The sequence below is a fragment of the Lepidochelys kempii genome, chromosome 3 (assembly GCF_965140285.1).
Source record: "Lepidochelys kempii isolate rLepKem1 chromosome 3, rLepKem1.hap1, whole genome shotgun sequence".
Taxonomy (NCBI): Eukaryota; Metazoa; Chordata; order Testudines; family Cheloniidae; genus Lepidochelys; species Lepidochelys kempii.
In genome coordinates, this window is record NC_136382.1 from 147,263,125 (window position 1) to 147,282,367 (window position 19,243).

Below are 19,243 nucleotides of genomic sequence, written 5' to 3' on the forward strand. Positions count from 1 at the left end.
TGAAACAAAGATGGGGGGCTAACTATATCTCTCAAGTAGCTCCTTTACTTTCACAGTGATTACACTGGAAATGTTTTTGGCCATTTGTTACTAACCAACGCCATCTTAAGGCTTGTGAGTTGGACCAAATTATTTTATATGTGAAAGATATGAAAGCCTTAATGGAAAGGACAGCACTTCTTTTGCATATCATCTACAGGAAAGTAGACTATAAATTAGCTTGAACTACAAAGTATGTATACGTTCAGATACATATAAATCTCTATTCTAAATATAGCGCCTATTAAGGTCATGCACTGTATTTTATCATCACAAGGATATTAGTAAAATGAACATGTCTATTTAATAATATTTTGGACCTTGCCTCAATTATTGTAAATCCAAACTGTGAAACCCTCCTTCCCGCACTGGCATGGAAAGACTCACAGTTGTAATGACCATGTTTCTGCTGATAGCTTGTCCCTATTAGTTCAGCAGTGGAAAAGCTCCACAGGTGGAATCATTCCCTGTAGAGTGGAGGTTGGGGGAGGATGTTGGAAGAGGGGCACGAATATGTCCAGTAGGTCTGTTTGTGTGGATCTGTGGCCCAACTGTCCTGTATCTCAAGTGGCTGATGATGAAACACAGTAGCATTGGCTACTGCTATAGCCCATAGAGTGCTGTGCTGATGCTCTGCACCTGGGGAGGGGAGATTCAGGTTGAGATTGTGCTGTGCCTCTGAGAGTGGGTGGGGGCCTATGGTGGCTTTAAACCATCCTTGCAGTGTGGGTATGAGGCTCTGGTCCTCAATCTTTTCCTGACCTTTACAGAGATCCCCTGTACTAAGTTGTCTTAGATACTGTAGACACTCCAGATTTTATCCATATTAAAGGTTCTCTACTATTTTTAATATATTGCTTGGGCAGCATCCTCGAGAACTTGGCAGACCTTTCTGTAGAACTGAATAGAGCATTTTGTCCTTGCTATAGCATTCCATATAGGATAGCTTAAATAAACCTATACAAAATATCTCCTCCTCTGTGGAAATTCTACAGATTTTCTGAATGGCTTTGGTGAACCTATTGATTTCATTCCTTTTAAATTCTATAGGACTCTTCCACAAAGAGTATCTCCTCCTGGTTGGGAAAATATTATAAAGCCTCTGAGTTTTAAAGTTCTCTGGAACTGTTCAAAGTTACAATGCTGTGTGGAAAAGTTCTAGAAAATGTTACTTTGAATCAGAAATTTATAAAATGGATGATTGTCCTAGTACCACATCCTTTCTTCTCAAATACTTCTAGAGCCCTACCCCTTCACTTTCTGTCTCTCATCTGGACCATAATTCTTTGTACTATGAGAGAAGGCCTTGTAATTTCTCAGTGCTTACAGGTCTTCAATTGTCTCTCTCTTTCTCAAGCATCTCCCTCACCGTCCAGATCTGCACTATAAGCTGTGGGCCAAATCCTGTTCTCACATACACCGGTGCAACGGAGAGTAGAACATGGGCCCCTTGCTCTTCTCCACTCATTGCAGTTTTTCTAGTACTGTCTTGCCCACTATGGTTCTCCATTCCAGCCTGATTCACCATTGCCCTGCACCTTATGCCATTATTTACAAAGTGAAAAGTGGGTGTAAAACATTACTTTTCTGATCTAATAGTGTTACACCTACAGGGCCCTCATGTTGCTCTTGCTCAAGATGCAGGACAATGGTGAATCAGGCGTGTTGTGCTCAGTGCACTCCTCTTTTGACAGCACGAAGCTGCTTCTTTTATCCATATAAAGTAAACACACGTAAATGTCAAATATGAGGAATGGATCAGATGCTGTTTTACAGAGCACTAGAATCCACCTTTGACATGAAATGTCCTCTTTCTTTTCATAGCAAAATGAGCCTCTCCAAACTTGAATTGGGATGGCAGTGAAAGAGAGAATTCAGTGAAACCACATTTGTAGAAAGAAAACAGCACCCTTTCTTCCCTCAAGCAATATATACCAAAGTTTAAATCAAGCTTCATGTTTCTTTTACATAATCTTTAAACCTGCCTCAAGGACAAAGTTTTTTCCAAAGTTTAAAAATATCCCCTATCAAGTTATTTATGCACTCAAAATATTTTTCCAGGACATCTATTATTTCTGAGTTTGTTTTCCCAAGGGTCCTATTATGAAATGAACTCAAACTACAGTTGGAAGGTATGGATTTAATCCATGTGCATAAGATCTCGGGCTCAGTCCTGAAAAACACTTAGGCATATGTGCCTAGCTTTAAGCATATGAGTACTTCCATTGAAGTGAATGGGACTACCCATGAGCTTAAAGTTAAGCACATGCATAACTGTTTGCATTGTAGGGTCCTAAAGAATTATAATAATTTTCAGTAAATATTTCTTTTCTCTGAAATGTTTAACATCTTTATTTTTCCTTGAAGACTTAACTAGCTAAATAAGCCTGTTCTGCAACATCACGTATGCTACCTGTGATTCAAAGCTAGAACTGGGAAAGCTTTGTGAATTTTAATTCACACAAGCTCCAGCTTATTTTGCTATTTCTGATTCTGGTGCCTTAGCACCCTGTGAATTTCAGTTAGAGTTTTGGGGTCAACCTAATGCAGAGCAGGAAAACCCAGCAATATTTATTAAGCACTGTGAATGGCACATGGGATCATTTGGCTTTTGATTGAAACCAGAAAAAGAATTAATGGCTGTCTTGACAATTCTTATTTGCAGGTTGAATTTAGGTGAGAGAAGTTGAATTTGCAGAGGACAAAAAGGCCCCATCTAGGCTGGGAAAATAGGCCATATTTTGAAAATGTTTTAACTAATGCCTTTCAAAACACAACTTTGCAACATACATGGACAACGTGTAACATCTTTTTAAGATATGTTAGCTAGCATGTGTCCAGCTAATTCATTTTAAGAGTGTTAAGCTATTACTACAGTACTCCAAAGTAATGTTTAAAAATGTATCGGCTAACACATTTCCAGACATGATCTAGTCTAGACAGGGCCAGGAAGGAAGAAGGCACATTTCTTTTTAAATGTACATATGACACATTTACCAACACTTCTGTTTTATAAGATTCCTTTTCAGTTAGAATAAGTTTCATTGTGTGTGGTTTTTAATAACGCTTTTTAAAAGAGATGTGTAAGGAGGAGAATAGAAGGCAGATGCTTTCCTTCCCCTGCACTCCTGGGTAGGCAAAGATCAGATTCTATGGAAAGCATTTCATCATGGTTGTGGCTAAAATCTAATATGTCAAAAATGCAATAGAGGTGAGTCCTGTTCTATCAGGAATTTTATGTAGGATCCACAATTCAGTAGGAGAACATCTGCACAAGCCACAGAGAGATGTCTGAGAGTCTGTCACACACAGAAGAGTGGCTAGATAGCTGCAGGCTAACACCAAGAGGTGCATGCACTTGTGATGTAGCTGCAGCAGGGGCATCAAGTTGTTTTGGAAGGAAAGTGGGTTTGGCTGGTTGAGTCTGTTAGCCTGTGTGAGTGTCAGTGATGAGTGAAAGCAGGCTTTGTACAGTCAGACATGAGGCAGTGACCATCCCAGAGAGAATTATAACAGGAAGCCAGTTTCAAACTTAACTGTGGAGGTAATTGATGCCTCTCTGTAACAGCAGGTGAGCAAATAGTGGAAAAAATACTCGGAAGTGGATTTCTGTTTGAGAACAGGACTTGTTTTCTGTGGACAGTTGAGCATTTGCTAAGGGTCATAAATGGGCCCTCTGGTGAAAGTGGTATTGTTTTTTTGTTAAATGGACTTGCAGACCTCAGCTCAACATTCTCCCCCTGAGAGAGCCCAACAGCAAATAGAAATGCTGATCTACCACATTACACTGGGAAAATTCAAGAAAACAGGCTCCAAGAAGCTATCATGTGACTCATACCATGTGACTTCTGTACTTGCCACCATCTTGTGACAAAAAAGTATATTTTTAACTTTGAATAATCCTGCCTCAAAGCAGTGTAGCGGTGACCCTGGCTTGTCTGACAGTGATGATAGCGGAATGTATTCTCCAGTAGGTCTTACCGTGCTATTAAGGTGCCAGGGAGGCGACAGTTGTCCTCATTCTTGAGGTTGGGTACTAGCTAAATTGAGGAGGTAAACCTGCCACTGACAACATAACCAGGGTGTGGCTGAAGAAATGGCTAAAACAACGTGAATAAATAGGTCCAGTTCCTTGTGTGTCCCTTGATCCATTCTGCAGCAACAGTGCAGAGTTTGATTGACGAGAGGCTGTTAGGAATCTCGGGGGCCAGAAAAAGAACTGCTCTCTCAGTGTGTACCTACAACTACAGGACACTGAGGGACAATTCAATCAACCATATAATGGAGGAGAAGGCAAGGATAGTCCTTGGTCTCTCTGAAACACGACAAAGGAGGTGGAAGTGAAGTGGAAAGATGGAAGCACCATCATGTTGGGAAAAGGAGAAGGTGTGAACTGTTGGAGGAATCATTTTTATCTTCAACAAGGAATGGTCTTAAAAAATCATCTCCTGCAAGTTCAAGTCATCATGCATTGGAGTGCTGTACCTCCAACTGAACAAGAATAGCATCCTCAAGATTATCAAGATCTACGCTCCCACAAGCACAAGTGAACATGATGATGTGGAAGAATTCTGTTAGGAACTTGAGAAAACCCTTGCTCAAAAATCCACATATATGATTGTGATGGGAGACTTCAACACCAAAGTTGGAAGAGGGAAAGAAGGCAAAAAGTTCATTGGAAGGTATGGCATTGGCAAATGGAATTCACAAGGAGAGTGACTTGCAACTCTGGCAGAGACAAAAGAAATGGTCATTGGTAACATGTGGCTTAAGAAAAAGGCCAAGAGAAGATGAATGACTATATTCTGATTGACAAGTGGTGCATTGTACAAGACATCTCAGTCGTGCCATCATTCAACACTGGTAGTGACCATTACTTGCTCAGAGCAAAGATTAACTTCAACGTAAAGATGGAGAAGATAGCGCTACAGATGGCAAATCAGAGACAGTGGCCAAAAATGTTCGACAAGGCAATCCTGAACGCCAACATTTCCAAGGAAGACTGGAATCTCATAGATAACTGACGAGGACTGTGAAAACTTTGCCTCAACTTATCAGCAATGTGTGAAATTAGCCAAGAAAGAGAGACTGAAAAGAGTGAAGGGAAGAATCTTGGAGGAAACGAGGAATTTGCTAGAGAAGCGGAGGAATATGAAGCGAAACGATGGTGACAAACTCGAGTACTCCTTCTCTGCAAGCCGATAAGACTAAAGGAGGACTTAGAGAAGTACCGAAATGAAAGGCTCTTAATGACGGCTGAAGATCACAGAAGCCTCAAAAAATGCAAACGGGAATTGACACTGTACAGGTAGACAATAACAGTGCTGAAGAACAGGGATGGAAAAGCAGTAACTGACAGAACAGGGGTGGAAGTGATCTGCAAAGATTTCTACACCAAACTGTTCACATCTCTAATAAATGTTCCATTACCAACACTTCAACAGACCAACAAGCGCGCACTCCCGGTCCTCATCAGCAAAGTTCGACATGCAATTTACCAAATGAAGGAAGGGGAAGCTCCAGGAAAAGGTGGACTGACAACCAAAATGGTAAAAGCTGGAGGCCATGACCTCTGGAAAACCCTTGCTCAGAGATTTAGCCGTTACTTGGAAATGCAGAAGATACCATTCATTTGGAAGGAGTCAAACCCCATTTTGCTGTACAAGAAAGGCAATTGTGAAGATCTAAAGAACTATCCTCCAATATGCCTGCTCTCACATGTCTACAAGCTAGCTACCAAAATAATAACCAAATGACGAGTCTGAGCAGCAGCTGAGAGGGCAGGCAGGTTTTCAGAGGAATTTCAATACATTGGACCATATCTTTACTATAAACCAGCTATTGGAGTGCTCAAGGGAAGACCAGTTCCTTTTATGCATTGCCTTCATCGATTATGAAAAAGCATTCAACAGCATAGAGATCAATGCAGTGCTGAAAGTTCTTGCAGAGCAGGGCATCGACTCAAACTACTAAAGGAAGCAAACTCTGACTGTGCTATGGATATAACTCTGTTCGACACTCCCCTTCACATCCCAGTCAAAAAGGAGCAAGGAGACACAGTTTCACAAACTCTTCACAGCCTGCCTTGAAATGGTAATGAGGTGGATGAGGTGGATGAACTGGAAGGGTGGAATCAGCATCAACGATGAGCATTTAAACCACCTCAGATTCACGGACAATATCGTGTTGATTGCAGAAAACACTATCAAAGTACAGAAAATGCTGCGAGAACTCGACACAAAAAGCAACCATGTCATGCTGAAAATGAACCACTCTAAAATGAAATTTATGCAGTCTGATGCGTTGCCAAAAGCCCAAATAATCGTCAAGGGAGAACAAATAAGTTGAATAATACGTCTATTTGGGCCAAGAAATTAACATGCGCCACGATCAGGAAGGCGAACTCTCGTGAAGAAAGAAAGCTGATTGGCACGCATTCAATCCTATCAAGGATGTCCTCCAAGGAAAAATCAACAAGGCAACATGTGCCAATCTCTTCAACTCAACAGTACTGCCAGCAATGTTGTATGGCAGTGAAAAATGGGCACTGACTAAGATAGAGGAGCAACAACTGTCTGTCATGGAGAGGGCGATGGAAAGAAGAATTCTGGGGATTTCAATCCACAGATGAGTCCCCAGTGAAGTGATCAGACAGCAGAATGGAGTGCAGGACATCATTGTTGAAAGCCGTTACAGAAAATGCGATGGGCCGGGAATATAGCTAGGCTCACCGAGAATCAGTGGACTACAGCTGTCGCCGTGTGGTACCCCCAGGAACTGAAATGACCAGTTGGCTGACCTCCAAAGAGATGGGAAGATTTCATGATTTTTGAAAAAAAAAAGGCGTGGCCACACATGGAGAAGTAAGACCAAGATAAGAGAAGAATGGAAGACGTGTTGTGATCAGCGTAGTCTATATGAGGGCTGAAGGACCAATTGATCAAGGTGATAAAATTGCACAAATTTGCATGAAGTGCTGCCTGATGGCTTGGAGGCTTCACCTATTAATTCTAGATGCCCCAAACCCCATACTAATAGTGCATGCCCCCACATTTTCCCTTTTGCCCCCAGAACATTTTATGCTCCCCCTGCAGCTCTGGAGCATTCTTCTACGCAAAGGCGATATCTACACAGTGGCTGGGAGTGTAATTCCCAGTGTGGGTAGATGGACATGTGATAGCTCTGCTCCAGCTCCTATCTAAAAATAGCTATCATATGTGCATCTAGGAAGCTGGGAATTACAACTCCCAGCTGCTACACAGACATACCCAGTTAAGATCAGACTTAGGGGTTCTTTTCTTCCTTCCCCGCCCCCCAGACCTAGGAAGTAGCTCCAGAAGGGACCTCATCTTACTGTTCCCAGACCTGAGGTAGAAGTTCTAGCAGGGCTCTTGACCCTATTTCCAGGCCTGGGTCTACAGGGGTGGAAAGTTCTTTCTTCTTCCTAACACTCTATGAGGGGATAGAGGCAGCAAAGCTACCCTAAGCTGCTGGGTTCTTTGTTACCTTCTCAAGCCCCCCCACACCCCCTGTGAAAATGGTATCAACTGCTTCCTATTCCCTATCCAAAAGCTTCTGTTGGCTCTTAAGAATCAGTGGAAGGCTCTGTTTGCAATATACAACAGCTCTGATTGGCTCCCCGCCCATTCCTGGGGAAGGGAAGCTAACCAGTCTGAGGGAGTCTTCACCACAGACTGCAGAATCTCTGTGGAACATCCATAGAAATGTCAGGCCCCCCTAATTTTATTTCTATGTTTGAACCCCATTTTTAATGGGTTTGGGTTTTGTAACAAAATTTGTTCTTCTCCAGTAAAATCTCTTTACTTGGTGCAGGAAAGTTAGGCTTTTGCCAAGAAAATAGATACATAGTTCAAAAGTTTAACAAGACACTTTTGTTCCTCGCGTCACACAAAATAACATCCCTCAAAATTGTTTTGGAAATACTGCAGCAAAATTAAAATACATGGAGTGTAAATCAGAGAGAGTGTGTTTATCGTAGCCTTTGAAATGTTCTAAAGCAGCCTGAACTGAAAGGAAAGGGCCTCTACCTTCGCTTAATGCCAAGTGATTAGTCCTGTCCAAGACAATTAATTTATGATTAAGATCTTACAGGAAACCCTTATCCTTTTGTGTTTTCAATTACAAAAAATATTACAGTGCTAGCATATATATATTGTTTAAAGTGAAAGAGCATCCAGAAGTAATAACTAATAACAGCAAATGGTGCGTGATGACCTGCTGGGAAAGGGTTGCTTCAGCCCCTGACTCTGCTCACATCCTCGCTGTCAAACTAGTTTTAAAGATAGAAAATACCTTAGTGTGTGTGGAAATAATATAAATAGGTTCGACAGCAAAGAGTAGCGACAGCAAGATCCCTTATTTCAACCTCATCTAGGAGGAAGGTTGAGTGATGAGGAGTGGGGGGAATACTGCCCTCTGTTGCAGTAAAAACCTCACAAGGAGTTCTTCATGGAGAAAGATTTGGGTGAAGTTTCTCTTGTGGAGTTTTTCTCCCTTCTCACACAATGAGCATCAGTTCAGTCCCTAAACGTGGGAGAAGTGAAATCCTGAGCCCATTGAAGTCACCAGGCAAACTCCCATTGACTTCAATGAGGCCAAGCTCTGGACCTATCTCAAGGGATCTGCTAGAGGCCCAGTGTCTCTGCACAGACTCTGGGGGATTCCTGCCTGCCCTCCTCTGGCTCCCTGGCACTGACAGGGCTTCCTGCACCAGCACTCTCTAAGATCTCACCTGGAGAAGAATCATTGCTTGCTAGTGAGGGTAAGGCACCATGCGAAAGCCAGAGACATTAACTGCTGGTGTTCAGGAGTGATAGTGAACATTCCCCTTCCATCTGTCCTTTCCTCCCTTGCGTCCCTGCACCTACAGAAGAACCATCACAGTGTTAGAGGTAGCGGGAGATTGTGCAGTGGCTGACTCTCATCACCTCCAAAAGGGAAAATCAATGTGCAGAAGTTTCTTTTTGTGTGTGATTGATACCTCCATGCCATTTGACTGAAGCAGTTGTGGCAATCAAAAAATGTTCTTTATTTGCAGACAGTGGGTACCATTTCTGAAATTCTGTTCTGTTCTGTCTGTGCAAAAATTGATTCCGGATCTCAGTATGAGGGAGTGAAGTGGGGGCAGGGTAAATATTTTTTACATCTTTTTGACCTAATTAGTTAGCCGAAATTTGGGGTATAGTGCATTGTTTCAGTTAGGAGGAGAAATTGATTTTTGGAGTCAAGTATTTTTTGATGTAATCCTGTTTACTTACAAAGAATGTACAAAGTCCTGTTTCCCAGAACACAGCAGGAATCAAACACCAGGAGACAGTTTCTTTGCTCACAGTTCCAAGCCTCTTTCCAGCCTGTACTTAGCCCAAAGCTCTGTCTCCAGGCTTTCCCCAGTGACATGTTCCTAGTGCTTATTTTGGCTATGTACTTGGATTTCTGCTGCTTCTCTTTCAGCTTCTCTGCTGTTTCTTCTATATATTGCACAAACACACAACTCCACCAAACAATACCCAGCAACATTCCTGCACCCACATGTGCTTCTGTTTTAGGTGGTGGCTGGTATTAGTTTCAGCTAACTGGTTCCATAAAAAGAAAAGGAGTACTTGTGGCACCTTAGAGACTTACTTATATTTATCAACAATTAAGCCTGGCTGTTACACCTACCAGTTTCTATGAGGCTTAACCCAACCCAAAACAACATAAATGTAATGAACCCTCAACTTTAATAGCTATGTATGAACAGTATATTCTGTGAAGGACAACATCCGGTCTCCAAAACATACATGTAGAAACAACCTTAAAGACTGTAAAATTCCTTGAATGTGTAAGAGGGGCAACCCCTCTAAATGAGAAATCTAGAGACTGTATAAATATTAGGGCATTTGGGAAATGAGTTGTCAGGCCTATAGTCCTCTTTAGTCTGTGGATCTTACCTACTAGATTCTTGCCATGTCTAAAGTCGGTCTGGTCTGTATTAATAACCTAGTTTATCACTTTATGCTGCCTACCACAATATTAACAAGAAAATCGATATTTAAAATGTATACCATATGTGCACCTTTTGGAGAAGATCCAAATGAAAATGGATAATAGATCCATGATGAAATAATTATCAGTAAAGAAATGCTTTGGTATTCTCTCTCTCTCTCTCTCTCTCTCTCTCTCTCTTTCTGCCAGTTTACATGAAGTTACATTATATGGAAAAAAATACTGGGTTTTGTCACATTCCAAGATGATTGAGTAGGATATTAATAAGGGATCTGATGTGACAAGGCTATATAAGTATCTGGCAATGTAATTATGAGGTAGATCGATTTTATTTTAAATAATCAATAAAGGATCTTTCAACTGAGAAAGAAAGCAAGTTCAGAGTGGACATGTAATATGGATCAGATGAACTGAATACTTAGATTTTCTTATTTTTGGTGATACCTAGCCAAATAGAGAGTTCTTTGCAAAACTGAACAACAAGGCAATGAAGTTCATGTAGGGAAGTAAAAAATTGTAATCCAAAAATCAGAACTCTAGTCATCATGGAGGGAAAGGAGTAGTACTACTCACCTTTACAAAGCATTAGATGGCTGTACAATTCTTATAGTACTCTGTGATCATCTTTTCCTCTTAATAATTTATGTATAGGTATTTATGTTAAAAATAATTCTTCTTAAGATCTTTAAGCTTTGGTAGTTATTGTTTTTGTGTATATTTTTTATAAAGTAAAGGGAACACTAAACACTAGTGACAGTGGTGACAATATTGGGTTCAATTCTCCTTTCACAATAGAGCTAAGGTGTTTTCAAAAAAGCAAATGGGTGCCTAATGCTAGGCTCTTAAATCCATATTTATTTAAACCCAAAAGTACAGAGCACGCAACAGCTCCCCTCAATTCCATTTACTTCAATGAGGCTACACTGATTTTAATTCAGCTGATAATGTTGTCTCAGGTTTACATCACTGTAACTTCACTGACTTTAATGACTAGCTCGTGATTTACACCAATGTAAGACGAGAATTGGGCTCATTATTTTATATACCTGAACTCTGAAGACAACATGAAGGGTGATTTTTAAAAAACAAAATCAAATCAACGTTGAGCCTTTCATGGTACATTCCTAAAAACTATATAAATATAAACAATTGAGAAGAATTAAAACAAGGAACCACCTTTTAACTCTTGGAAAATATGTTGGAATAGGAGCAGTGTAGCAGGCAGAGGGAGGAAAACTATGGATATTCTTAAAAAGGTAGAGACTGACTTTCTTAAATAGACAGTTAACATGACACTTTATTCTTGAAGTATACCAAAGCACTTCCAAACCACTGGCGTGCAGCCATCTGTGAGTGGAAAGAAACTGTTGTTTGCCAGTGGATTGAAACACTGCACAAAAGATCTTAAAAGCCCAGTTCTGCAAACACTCTTGAGTCAACCTTGAGTAGACCCATTGGCTTCAGGGTAGTAACCACTATGCTTAATAGTAAGTGTTTTCAGACCCTGCATCAAGAAAATGAAGAATACTGTATTCTTTTAAAACTGCAAGAGGAATTTAGATAGAATGTAGATACACAAATAGTAATTTGGTCAAAACAGAGGAGTCAAGACCTCCAGAGTTCAAACAAGTCCGATTAAAATTGTTTGATCACTGTGGTCAGGGCTTCAGATTTGTCTCATCTGAAATAGATCAACTGATGGCTTATTCTATGATAGGGCTTTGGATGAAACTTCTAGGTTTTCTTTGAAGGTTTCCTATCCAAGTATTGAGCCTACTTAGCTTGTCTGAGCTAAAAATATAACCGCATGAAGGGGTAAGGTGGCTGCAGAAATAAATAGAAAACTGGAATCAAGTTTTCCGAGAACAAGAGGTACCCTAGATAGGCTTTGAGGCTTGATTCTGCCAGGTGTTGAACAGTCTGACTTTGATCCAGCAAAGCCCTTAAGAACAGATTTAATTTAAAGTATATGAGTCGCCCCACTGAAGTCAGTAAGACTAAGCATGTGCCTCAATGCTTTTCTGGATCAGGGCCAGAATGTTCAATACCTTGCGAGACTGAGATCTTGGCAAACAATTTAGGAACCGAATGTGAATGTTCGCTTTCTAATCCATCCACTCCTTCCTTCATCTTTGACCAGCCATCTCTGTTTCAGCTGTAGTTATGAGTAACATTTGTAAGCAACAAATATCATTTTTTAAGGTAAGTAAATAAGCTCCCTCCCTTTCACTGTTCTTGCTGCCTTTGATGTTCTGCTCAGTTGCATCTGCTCTCCAATGCAATCCCATTTTCCTGCAAGAAGTCTATTAAAGTACCCAGTGCCAAAAGCTCTCTTTATACTTGGCACTGTAGGGATTGTGTGCATCTTACACGGTCTCAGAATGGCAAATTTCATGTTCAAATACCAACCTATCATTTAGCTGTGCCGGTGCTATAACTCAACTCCTGTGTGTGTTCCTGTTCTCCTAGTTCCCCTGAATAAAACCTGACATTTTTCTTGATGAATTTCAGCTTAAAGTTGAACCCCAGGAAGAAAAATCCAACTTGAATAAATAAATAGACTACCAGATGAAGAACATTCTTATTTCATGAATAAGACCTTGTGTTTGCAGACAGGAGTCAGCTATTTTATTGAATACTTTCTCCAGCTAGGAAATGGAATTCCTTGCCTATTATGGCCCAGGCTGCGATCCACTTCTGTGCAGGTGTACAAAGGGGAAGGAGGCAAGAAGTCTTGTCCCTCTGGTTCCCACCGGGTAGCCAAATACAATCGGTCCCTGCAGCCCCCCGAGCTGAAATGGCTGTTTGAGCCTATTGATCTTCGTGTTCTACACATTGGATGATCTTCTGCCTACTCTTGGTTATTCCTGTGTGGCCCCACAGGGTGCTGATATGGATTCAGGGGGTGGCCCTCTTCATACATTCTTTTTACCCTGTCTTGTAGCAGAGATACATGGCTTATGCTGCAAAGGGTCTTTTGTGTCTGTGGAGAAAGGAACTGAATTGCCCTTATAGCCTACTAATGCATATTCTTTTTAGCTCATTGCTATATTGACTAAGGGAGAATCGTAAGCATCAAATGATCCCAGCACACTCAAGTGTACTTAAGCATGTTAAATTAAGGCATTTTCATGGTGTGGAGCCAAAAGAGACAAGTTACCTTCAAATTAGCCACTTGAAAATAATCACTGTAGATCTTCCCTTGGGGACATGTGCTTCACAACAGAAATGCTATTCAATGAGACAATTCAGTTGCTCTGTCAACAGCATTTGACAGGTACTGAGCGTGCCAGAGAGCAGAAATTACATGGTATGTAGGCCAGTTGCCTCTTGACTCATGCCTCTGACTTTGCTGTACAAACAGAGTACTTCACAATGCTTTTCTGGGATCCTGCTGGTAAATACGTACCAGAAGAATATGTATTCACTAACTGTCTCAGAATGTTACAGGGAAAGCCGCTTGAAGTAAATACACTGGCTAGAAAATTAACTGGATCTAATTCTGACATACACTATCCCTGGAAAGAAAACTATGATCTTATTCACTCTTGCCCTGAAATACATTTTACAAATATGATACTAAAGTGGTTCTCATAACAAAGCCTATCATGTATTTGTTAATAAGTTGTGTTCAAGTATCTTAAGGAGAGGCTGATGTGTCTGTATGCACACAGCAAGATGACAATGTTTTGAAAATGTAATTCTATCCTAAATCATTTTGGCTAGTAGCAAAGATGTTTCTCACTATTTTCCATTTTTTGAGTGATTAATAATTGCATATATATGTGACCCGTATATGCCAACCTGAATGCTCAAAAATCCTGACTCAGGCCCCCAAACTCATGACATTTTAAAAAATGGGTTTCATTTTGTGTCTCTCCTGGTGTCAAAATGTTCGGAAATGTGAATCAATCTTCTCTCTGCAGCCATGAGGGCTAGAAACTTACTCTCATTCCAGCAGCTGGGCCTTAAAGAAAATGCCAAATATTGTGAGCTTCATAATGAAATTTTGAAAGTTAGGAGCAATGGTGACCATTTGTCCCACAGTTACTCTTTCCAAGTTAGCTGAATTCTTACTGTTAGCTTTCAGATCTGAAGAATCAATAAGGGACCACCTCCTTTTTTTTTTTCCTTCAATCTAACTAGGTGGGAGGCACTCACACTATGGTGCTGAGGGCTAATATAAGACCCTACCAAAAATGACAGCTCTAGCACTGCTGACAACTGATCACAACAATGCAGATGACAGCAAAAAGAGAAGCAGTGAAAAAGGAGGCACCCACGATAGAAATGGCATTCAATCTGACAGCGTCTTATAGCACAGCGGCTATAAGCAGTGCTGGGAGTAATGTTCCACCTCTTCTGGTATCACATTCCAGTGAGGGAGCAATTTATTGCAGATGGTAGTCATAGCCCAGCAGTGAATTCAGCACTGAATGAGATATATGAAAGAGCATGGAATGTGTGGCAGACCAAAGTAAAGTTAACTCATACACTGAATTAATTGGATGCAAATTTGAAGACTCCCAGCAGAGTATTTTGGTCCCACTCTGGCTTTTAAAAATCCCAATTCACTGGAGAGTTTTCAAACTGTTGCTGTGGCAATCAGCAAGAATGAGCTCCCTTTCCAGAGGCACAGGGCTACCAAATACATGGGCAAGGATCCAGTAAGATCTTGAGACATGCCACTGACAAATCTAATGATGCAGAATGCTGAGTGAGGCAGGAGTCCTACGGGGGGGGGGGGGGGGGGGGGAGAAGAGCCATCTTCCAATTAGACTATATTATCCAAATGCATAAAACAGCTGAATTAAGGGTGCATGGCTGATATCGAAGATCCTCAAACTTTAATGTTTTAATATAGTTTTATAATGAAATATATACTTTATAAATTCCATAGACAGACATTAGCTCTAATAACATCTGTCCTCTATGCATTATGACATGTGACTGAAAATTATACCTTGGTGGAAGAATTGTCGATATATTCACTGTTTGTTACATTAACATGCAATGTTTATTAAATTGTGCCCATCTCAATTTTATATGTATATAATGAGGAGGAAAAACATAAGGATTAATTGGAACACTGACAAAAGACCACATCAAACAAACCCAGGTAAGTTGCTTTAATAAATCATAATGATTTGTATACCATAACACTGTAATATGGTTTTAAGCTCATTAGAACATGCTCCTCTCCCATATTCAGGCCTGGGCTACACTAGGAAATTAGGTCAGTTAGGGGTGACTGTGTGTGAGTCAGAGGTTGTGGAAAATCCACACCCCTGAACAGTATAGTTAAGCTGACTTATGTCCCCATGACAGCGCTACGTCATGGGAAGAATTATTCCCTGGACCTACCTACAACTTTTCAGGGAGATGGATTAACTATGCTGATAGAAGAATTCCTCCTGACAGCGTAGGTAGTGTCTATACTGAAGCGCTACAATGGTGCAGCTGTGCCGCTGTAGTGTTTTTAAGTGTAGTCAAGCCCAAGGCCTGGTCTACACTATATAGTTTTGGTCAGCGTAAAGCACCTTGCATTGACCTAGTTTTTCATGTGTCTACACTTAAATTTTGTCTCCTACCGATGTAAGTGCCCCATTACGCCGACATAGTAAAACCAGCTTGAACAGAAACCCACAGAGACTGCATATAGAGCATTTCATTTTGTCAGTAATCAAAGAGAAAAAAAGCAAATGCAACTGATGGATTTTTGTTCAGACACTTTTTTGGCCTCTCATTCTCTTAGACCATTTATCATCTTTTCCCCATGATCTTCTTTCAGGTTTCCTGTGACCATGTTAGCCTTTTTTTTAACAGCTGAATAAAGGCCAAGTGTATCACAGTGTGAAAGTACAGAAAGCCTCTGCAACCTCATGCAGAAGAAAATACAGTATTAAATTATGCAGGAGGACTTCAGCAGACCACTTAGGCTCCGATTTAGACCATCTGCTTCCCAAATGTCTTGTCAGTATCTTCATATTAACAAAAGCTTTTTCATCATGAGTGATGGGTTTGATGACTGATCAAGACAAAGAAGTGCCAGTGATACTGATGTGTTTAATCACTGGCAGAACCTTTGGGGATACAAGTTTGAATTTAGTTGATGTCAGGGTTGTTGTGACTTTCCAAACCTGGAAAACACACACACACACCCCTCCCTCTCCTTCCCTTCCCCCCCAAAGAAGAGACTACTGTGAAAATGCACTGGTGGCTTATGAAATGCACAAGCACCTACTTTGTAAGTATATTTACACTTTTTCCAAAATAAAAAGTTTGCAGTTCTGTACGTAAAACCCAAGAACACACAATCAAGTCCCACAGTCTACTTACTAGGTATAGGTTTAACAGTTTTATACCTGCCCCATTTTTGCCAACTCATTTGCTTTTCCCACACTTAGCTTATTAAGACGGTTTGATCAAATCAACTGGAATATGTTAAATATAATGGATGCTGAGCCAGCAGATTGTTTTAAAAATTGAAAACATTTTGAATTCCTGTCTACCTTTATGTTTACTTCCACAATTTTTCACCATTTTGATACAAACCACAATAACCTCTGTCACAAACAGATGGGATAGAAATCTGACTCCCATTTTAAATGTCAGAAGAGAAGAAAAGTTCAGAGTCCCCAAAGAACATACTTTTCTTCTTCCAATTCTGTATTCAGCATCAGACTTTATATTTGGAGTCAGACACATTCATTAACTAATGGAAAGATTCCATAACTTTTCTCCCATTTTTCAGTTTTGTATTTGTGTGGTTTGTCCTTTGTTAATTATATCAAGCCAGTTTTTCACTGAAACTGTGACATCAGCATCATTGGCCCATAATCTTCCATTCCTCCTTCAAGTGCCTTTGACAATGGAGTACCTCTCTGTAGGGTCCATTGTTTGTGTGTAAAATGTCCCTGTGTGATCAGCAAAGTCATCCCGGTGCTCAGGAAAATATTTTATATATGTATGGTAGTTGGATGCAAGTGAAGAGATCATTCTTCTTGAATTCCACTGTGTGTCACTTGGAAGCTGGAACATCAATTCTCCTCGTTCATTCAACCAACCATGAGGGATGTAGAAGAATTTTGTTTTGTAACTTCCACAGTGTGTTTTATGACTATTGGAGATGTTGCTTCTTTCTCAATTATGCTTAAATAGGTGGCTGAGCACCCAGAGGTCAAAAGTTTAGGATGATGATTGCACCTGAGAATCTCCTTTTTCTTTTATTATTATTTTCTGAGCAAATAGTAAAGCCCTTCATCGTCTCATTTTTCTGTGTGTTCTTGCATGGCATTTTCAAAAACTTGGCCACAATATTTTGTGGTTTTCTATTCAGCTACAATAGCAATAGTTAGAAGAAGGAATGTGGTGGTGTTTTTTCCATGTGGATGCTTGTAGCCATTACTAGGTCCTTTCTCATGTTTGAACTTTTCTGCATTACGGTCAAAGTTGATTCTTTTAGGTCTTCCTTTTAATATTTCCTCTGTTTCTTTGCTTGCTGAATCTAATTATGCACCTCAACATTTTAGCCTCCTCAGTGACTAGTATTCTAATTACAGTAGCAAATTCAAATACTGGTTAGTTTCAGAACGGATCATAATGATCCTGAAGAAATCCATGCATATAGAAACTCTAAATTATGTTTTGATGCTGTTTCAGAGCCATTAAAATATGAAAATAATTGTAATTATCCCATTAATCTCATAAAGATATAGATGTTCAAACTAAACATATTGATTAGTCTTCTCTCCAGTTCAGAGCTCTCATGTATGGGTGAATTAGTTTAGGAAAAGAGTCAGTTGAGCACTAATTGGGCCTATTCATGCAGTCTTTACTCAAGGAAAAAATCATACTGATGTTCAGCCACACCTCTTTAAAACCTTTTTCTAACATCACTGTGTTTCTAGGTATGATTTTATAGTTCAGAGTCCTCCTATATATGAAATGCGCACGCACACACACACCCCTTTTCTCTCCCCCGCACTGAATAACACTAAATTTCCAGTTGGCATCCAAGATTTGTTTTTAAACTATATGGCCTGAAAAAGTTTGGGATCTGGTTACCTGCAAAATGGCTTTTCTCCCTATGAGGTACTGCTATAGCTGCAATCAGAAAAGGCACTTCAGCTGCCTCTTTCTCCATTTAAATCACGGGGAGCTGCTGGTTAGGCTTTCTTCATTGATTGGTCCTCATCTATGGATCTTGCTCCCCAATTTTGTCTATTAGCACCTGGATTTAATAACCATCTTGGCGTGTTGTGCAGCCTATTATTTATTCCAGGTATTTGGGGAGGTAATAGAGGGGACAGTAAGATTTTAAGGGGATGGAGGAATGGTTGTTTGCTATAAAAATGTTCGATTCAAGGAGCTTCACAAATTTAAGTGCCATGTAGCCACAGTCATAAGTACACAACTGTTTACTCCTGAGGGCATCCTGCACCGAAAAAATAAAAATTCTGTGCATAATATTTTAAAATTCTGCAAATTTTATTTGTCAGATAATTGTGGAGGCTCCTGCATGGCATTGGGGAGCACAGGCCACTGGTGGCACTGAGGTGGGAGATTCCCCCTCCACCCCCAGGACACAGACTCAGCGGTGAGGCTGCACCCAACCCTGACACAGCATAAGGACTGGGCCTGCCCTTGGAAAACTCCAGGGCCCTACCCCTCTGTGCCAGGCACATTGGTTGTGGGCAGACAGGCTCAGCAAGGCAGGATCCAAGTGTGGAGGGGATTAGTATGGGGGGATCCAGGTGTGGGTTGAGAGGGTTCTGTGTGGGGCAATCTGGGTGTGGGCAGCGCAGTGGGGGATTCAGGTGCGGGGGGATCTGGATGCACAGGGACTTGGGGGGTTCTGGGTGCAACAGTAATGGGACACTGCAGGAGGGTCCAGGTGAGGATAGTTAGGGCCCAGCAGTAGGAGTGTCTGGAGTGGGGGGGATAGAGCTCAGCAGGGAGGTCTGGGTGTGGGGGGGCTCAGTGGTGGGGTCCAGGTGCAGCTTGTTGGGGCTCGGTATGGTGGGAATCCAGGTGCAGGTGGCTCATCTGGGTGGTTCAGGTAAAGCAGGAGTGGGGTTGTTGGGGGGGGGGTTCTGGGTGCAGGGGGGTGAGGCTTGGCAGGAGGGTCTGTATATGAGGGGGTCTGGATGCATGGGGGCTGGGCATATCGGGGAGCAGCTCCCTGTACAGTGATCCC

At 41.1% G+C, this 19,243-nt stretch overlaps 1 protein-coding gene across 2 annotated transcripts in view; it reads left to right on the forward strand.

Annotated features, from left to right (window-relative positions):
* The first annotated feature begins 15,084 nt into the window (after positions 1-15,084).
* YIPF4 (Yip1 domain family member 4) overlaps positions 15,085-19,243 on the forward strand; it is a 59,128-nt gene continuing 54,969 nt past the window's right edge. For both annotated transcript variants that reach the window (XM_073338413.2, XM_078852243.1), the window contains exon 1: positions 15,085-15,163. In XM_073338413.2, coding sequence (XP_073194514.2) covers positions 15,091-15,163 — 73 coding nt within the window. In that variant the 5' untranslated portion in view covers positions 15,085-15,090. The remainder of the gene's footprint in view (positions 15,164-19,243) is intronic.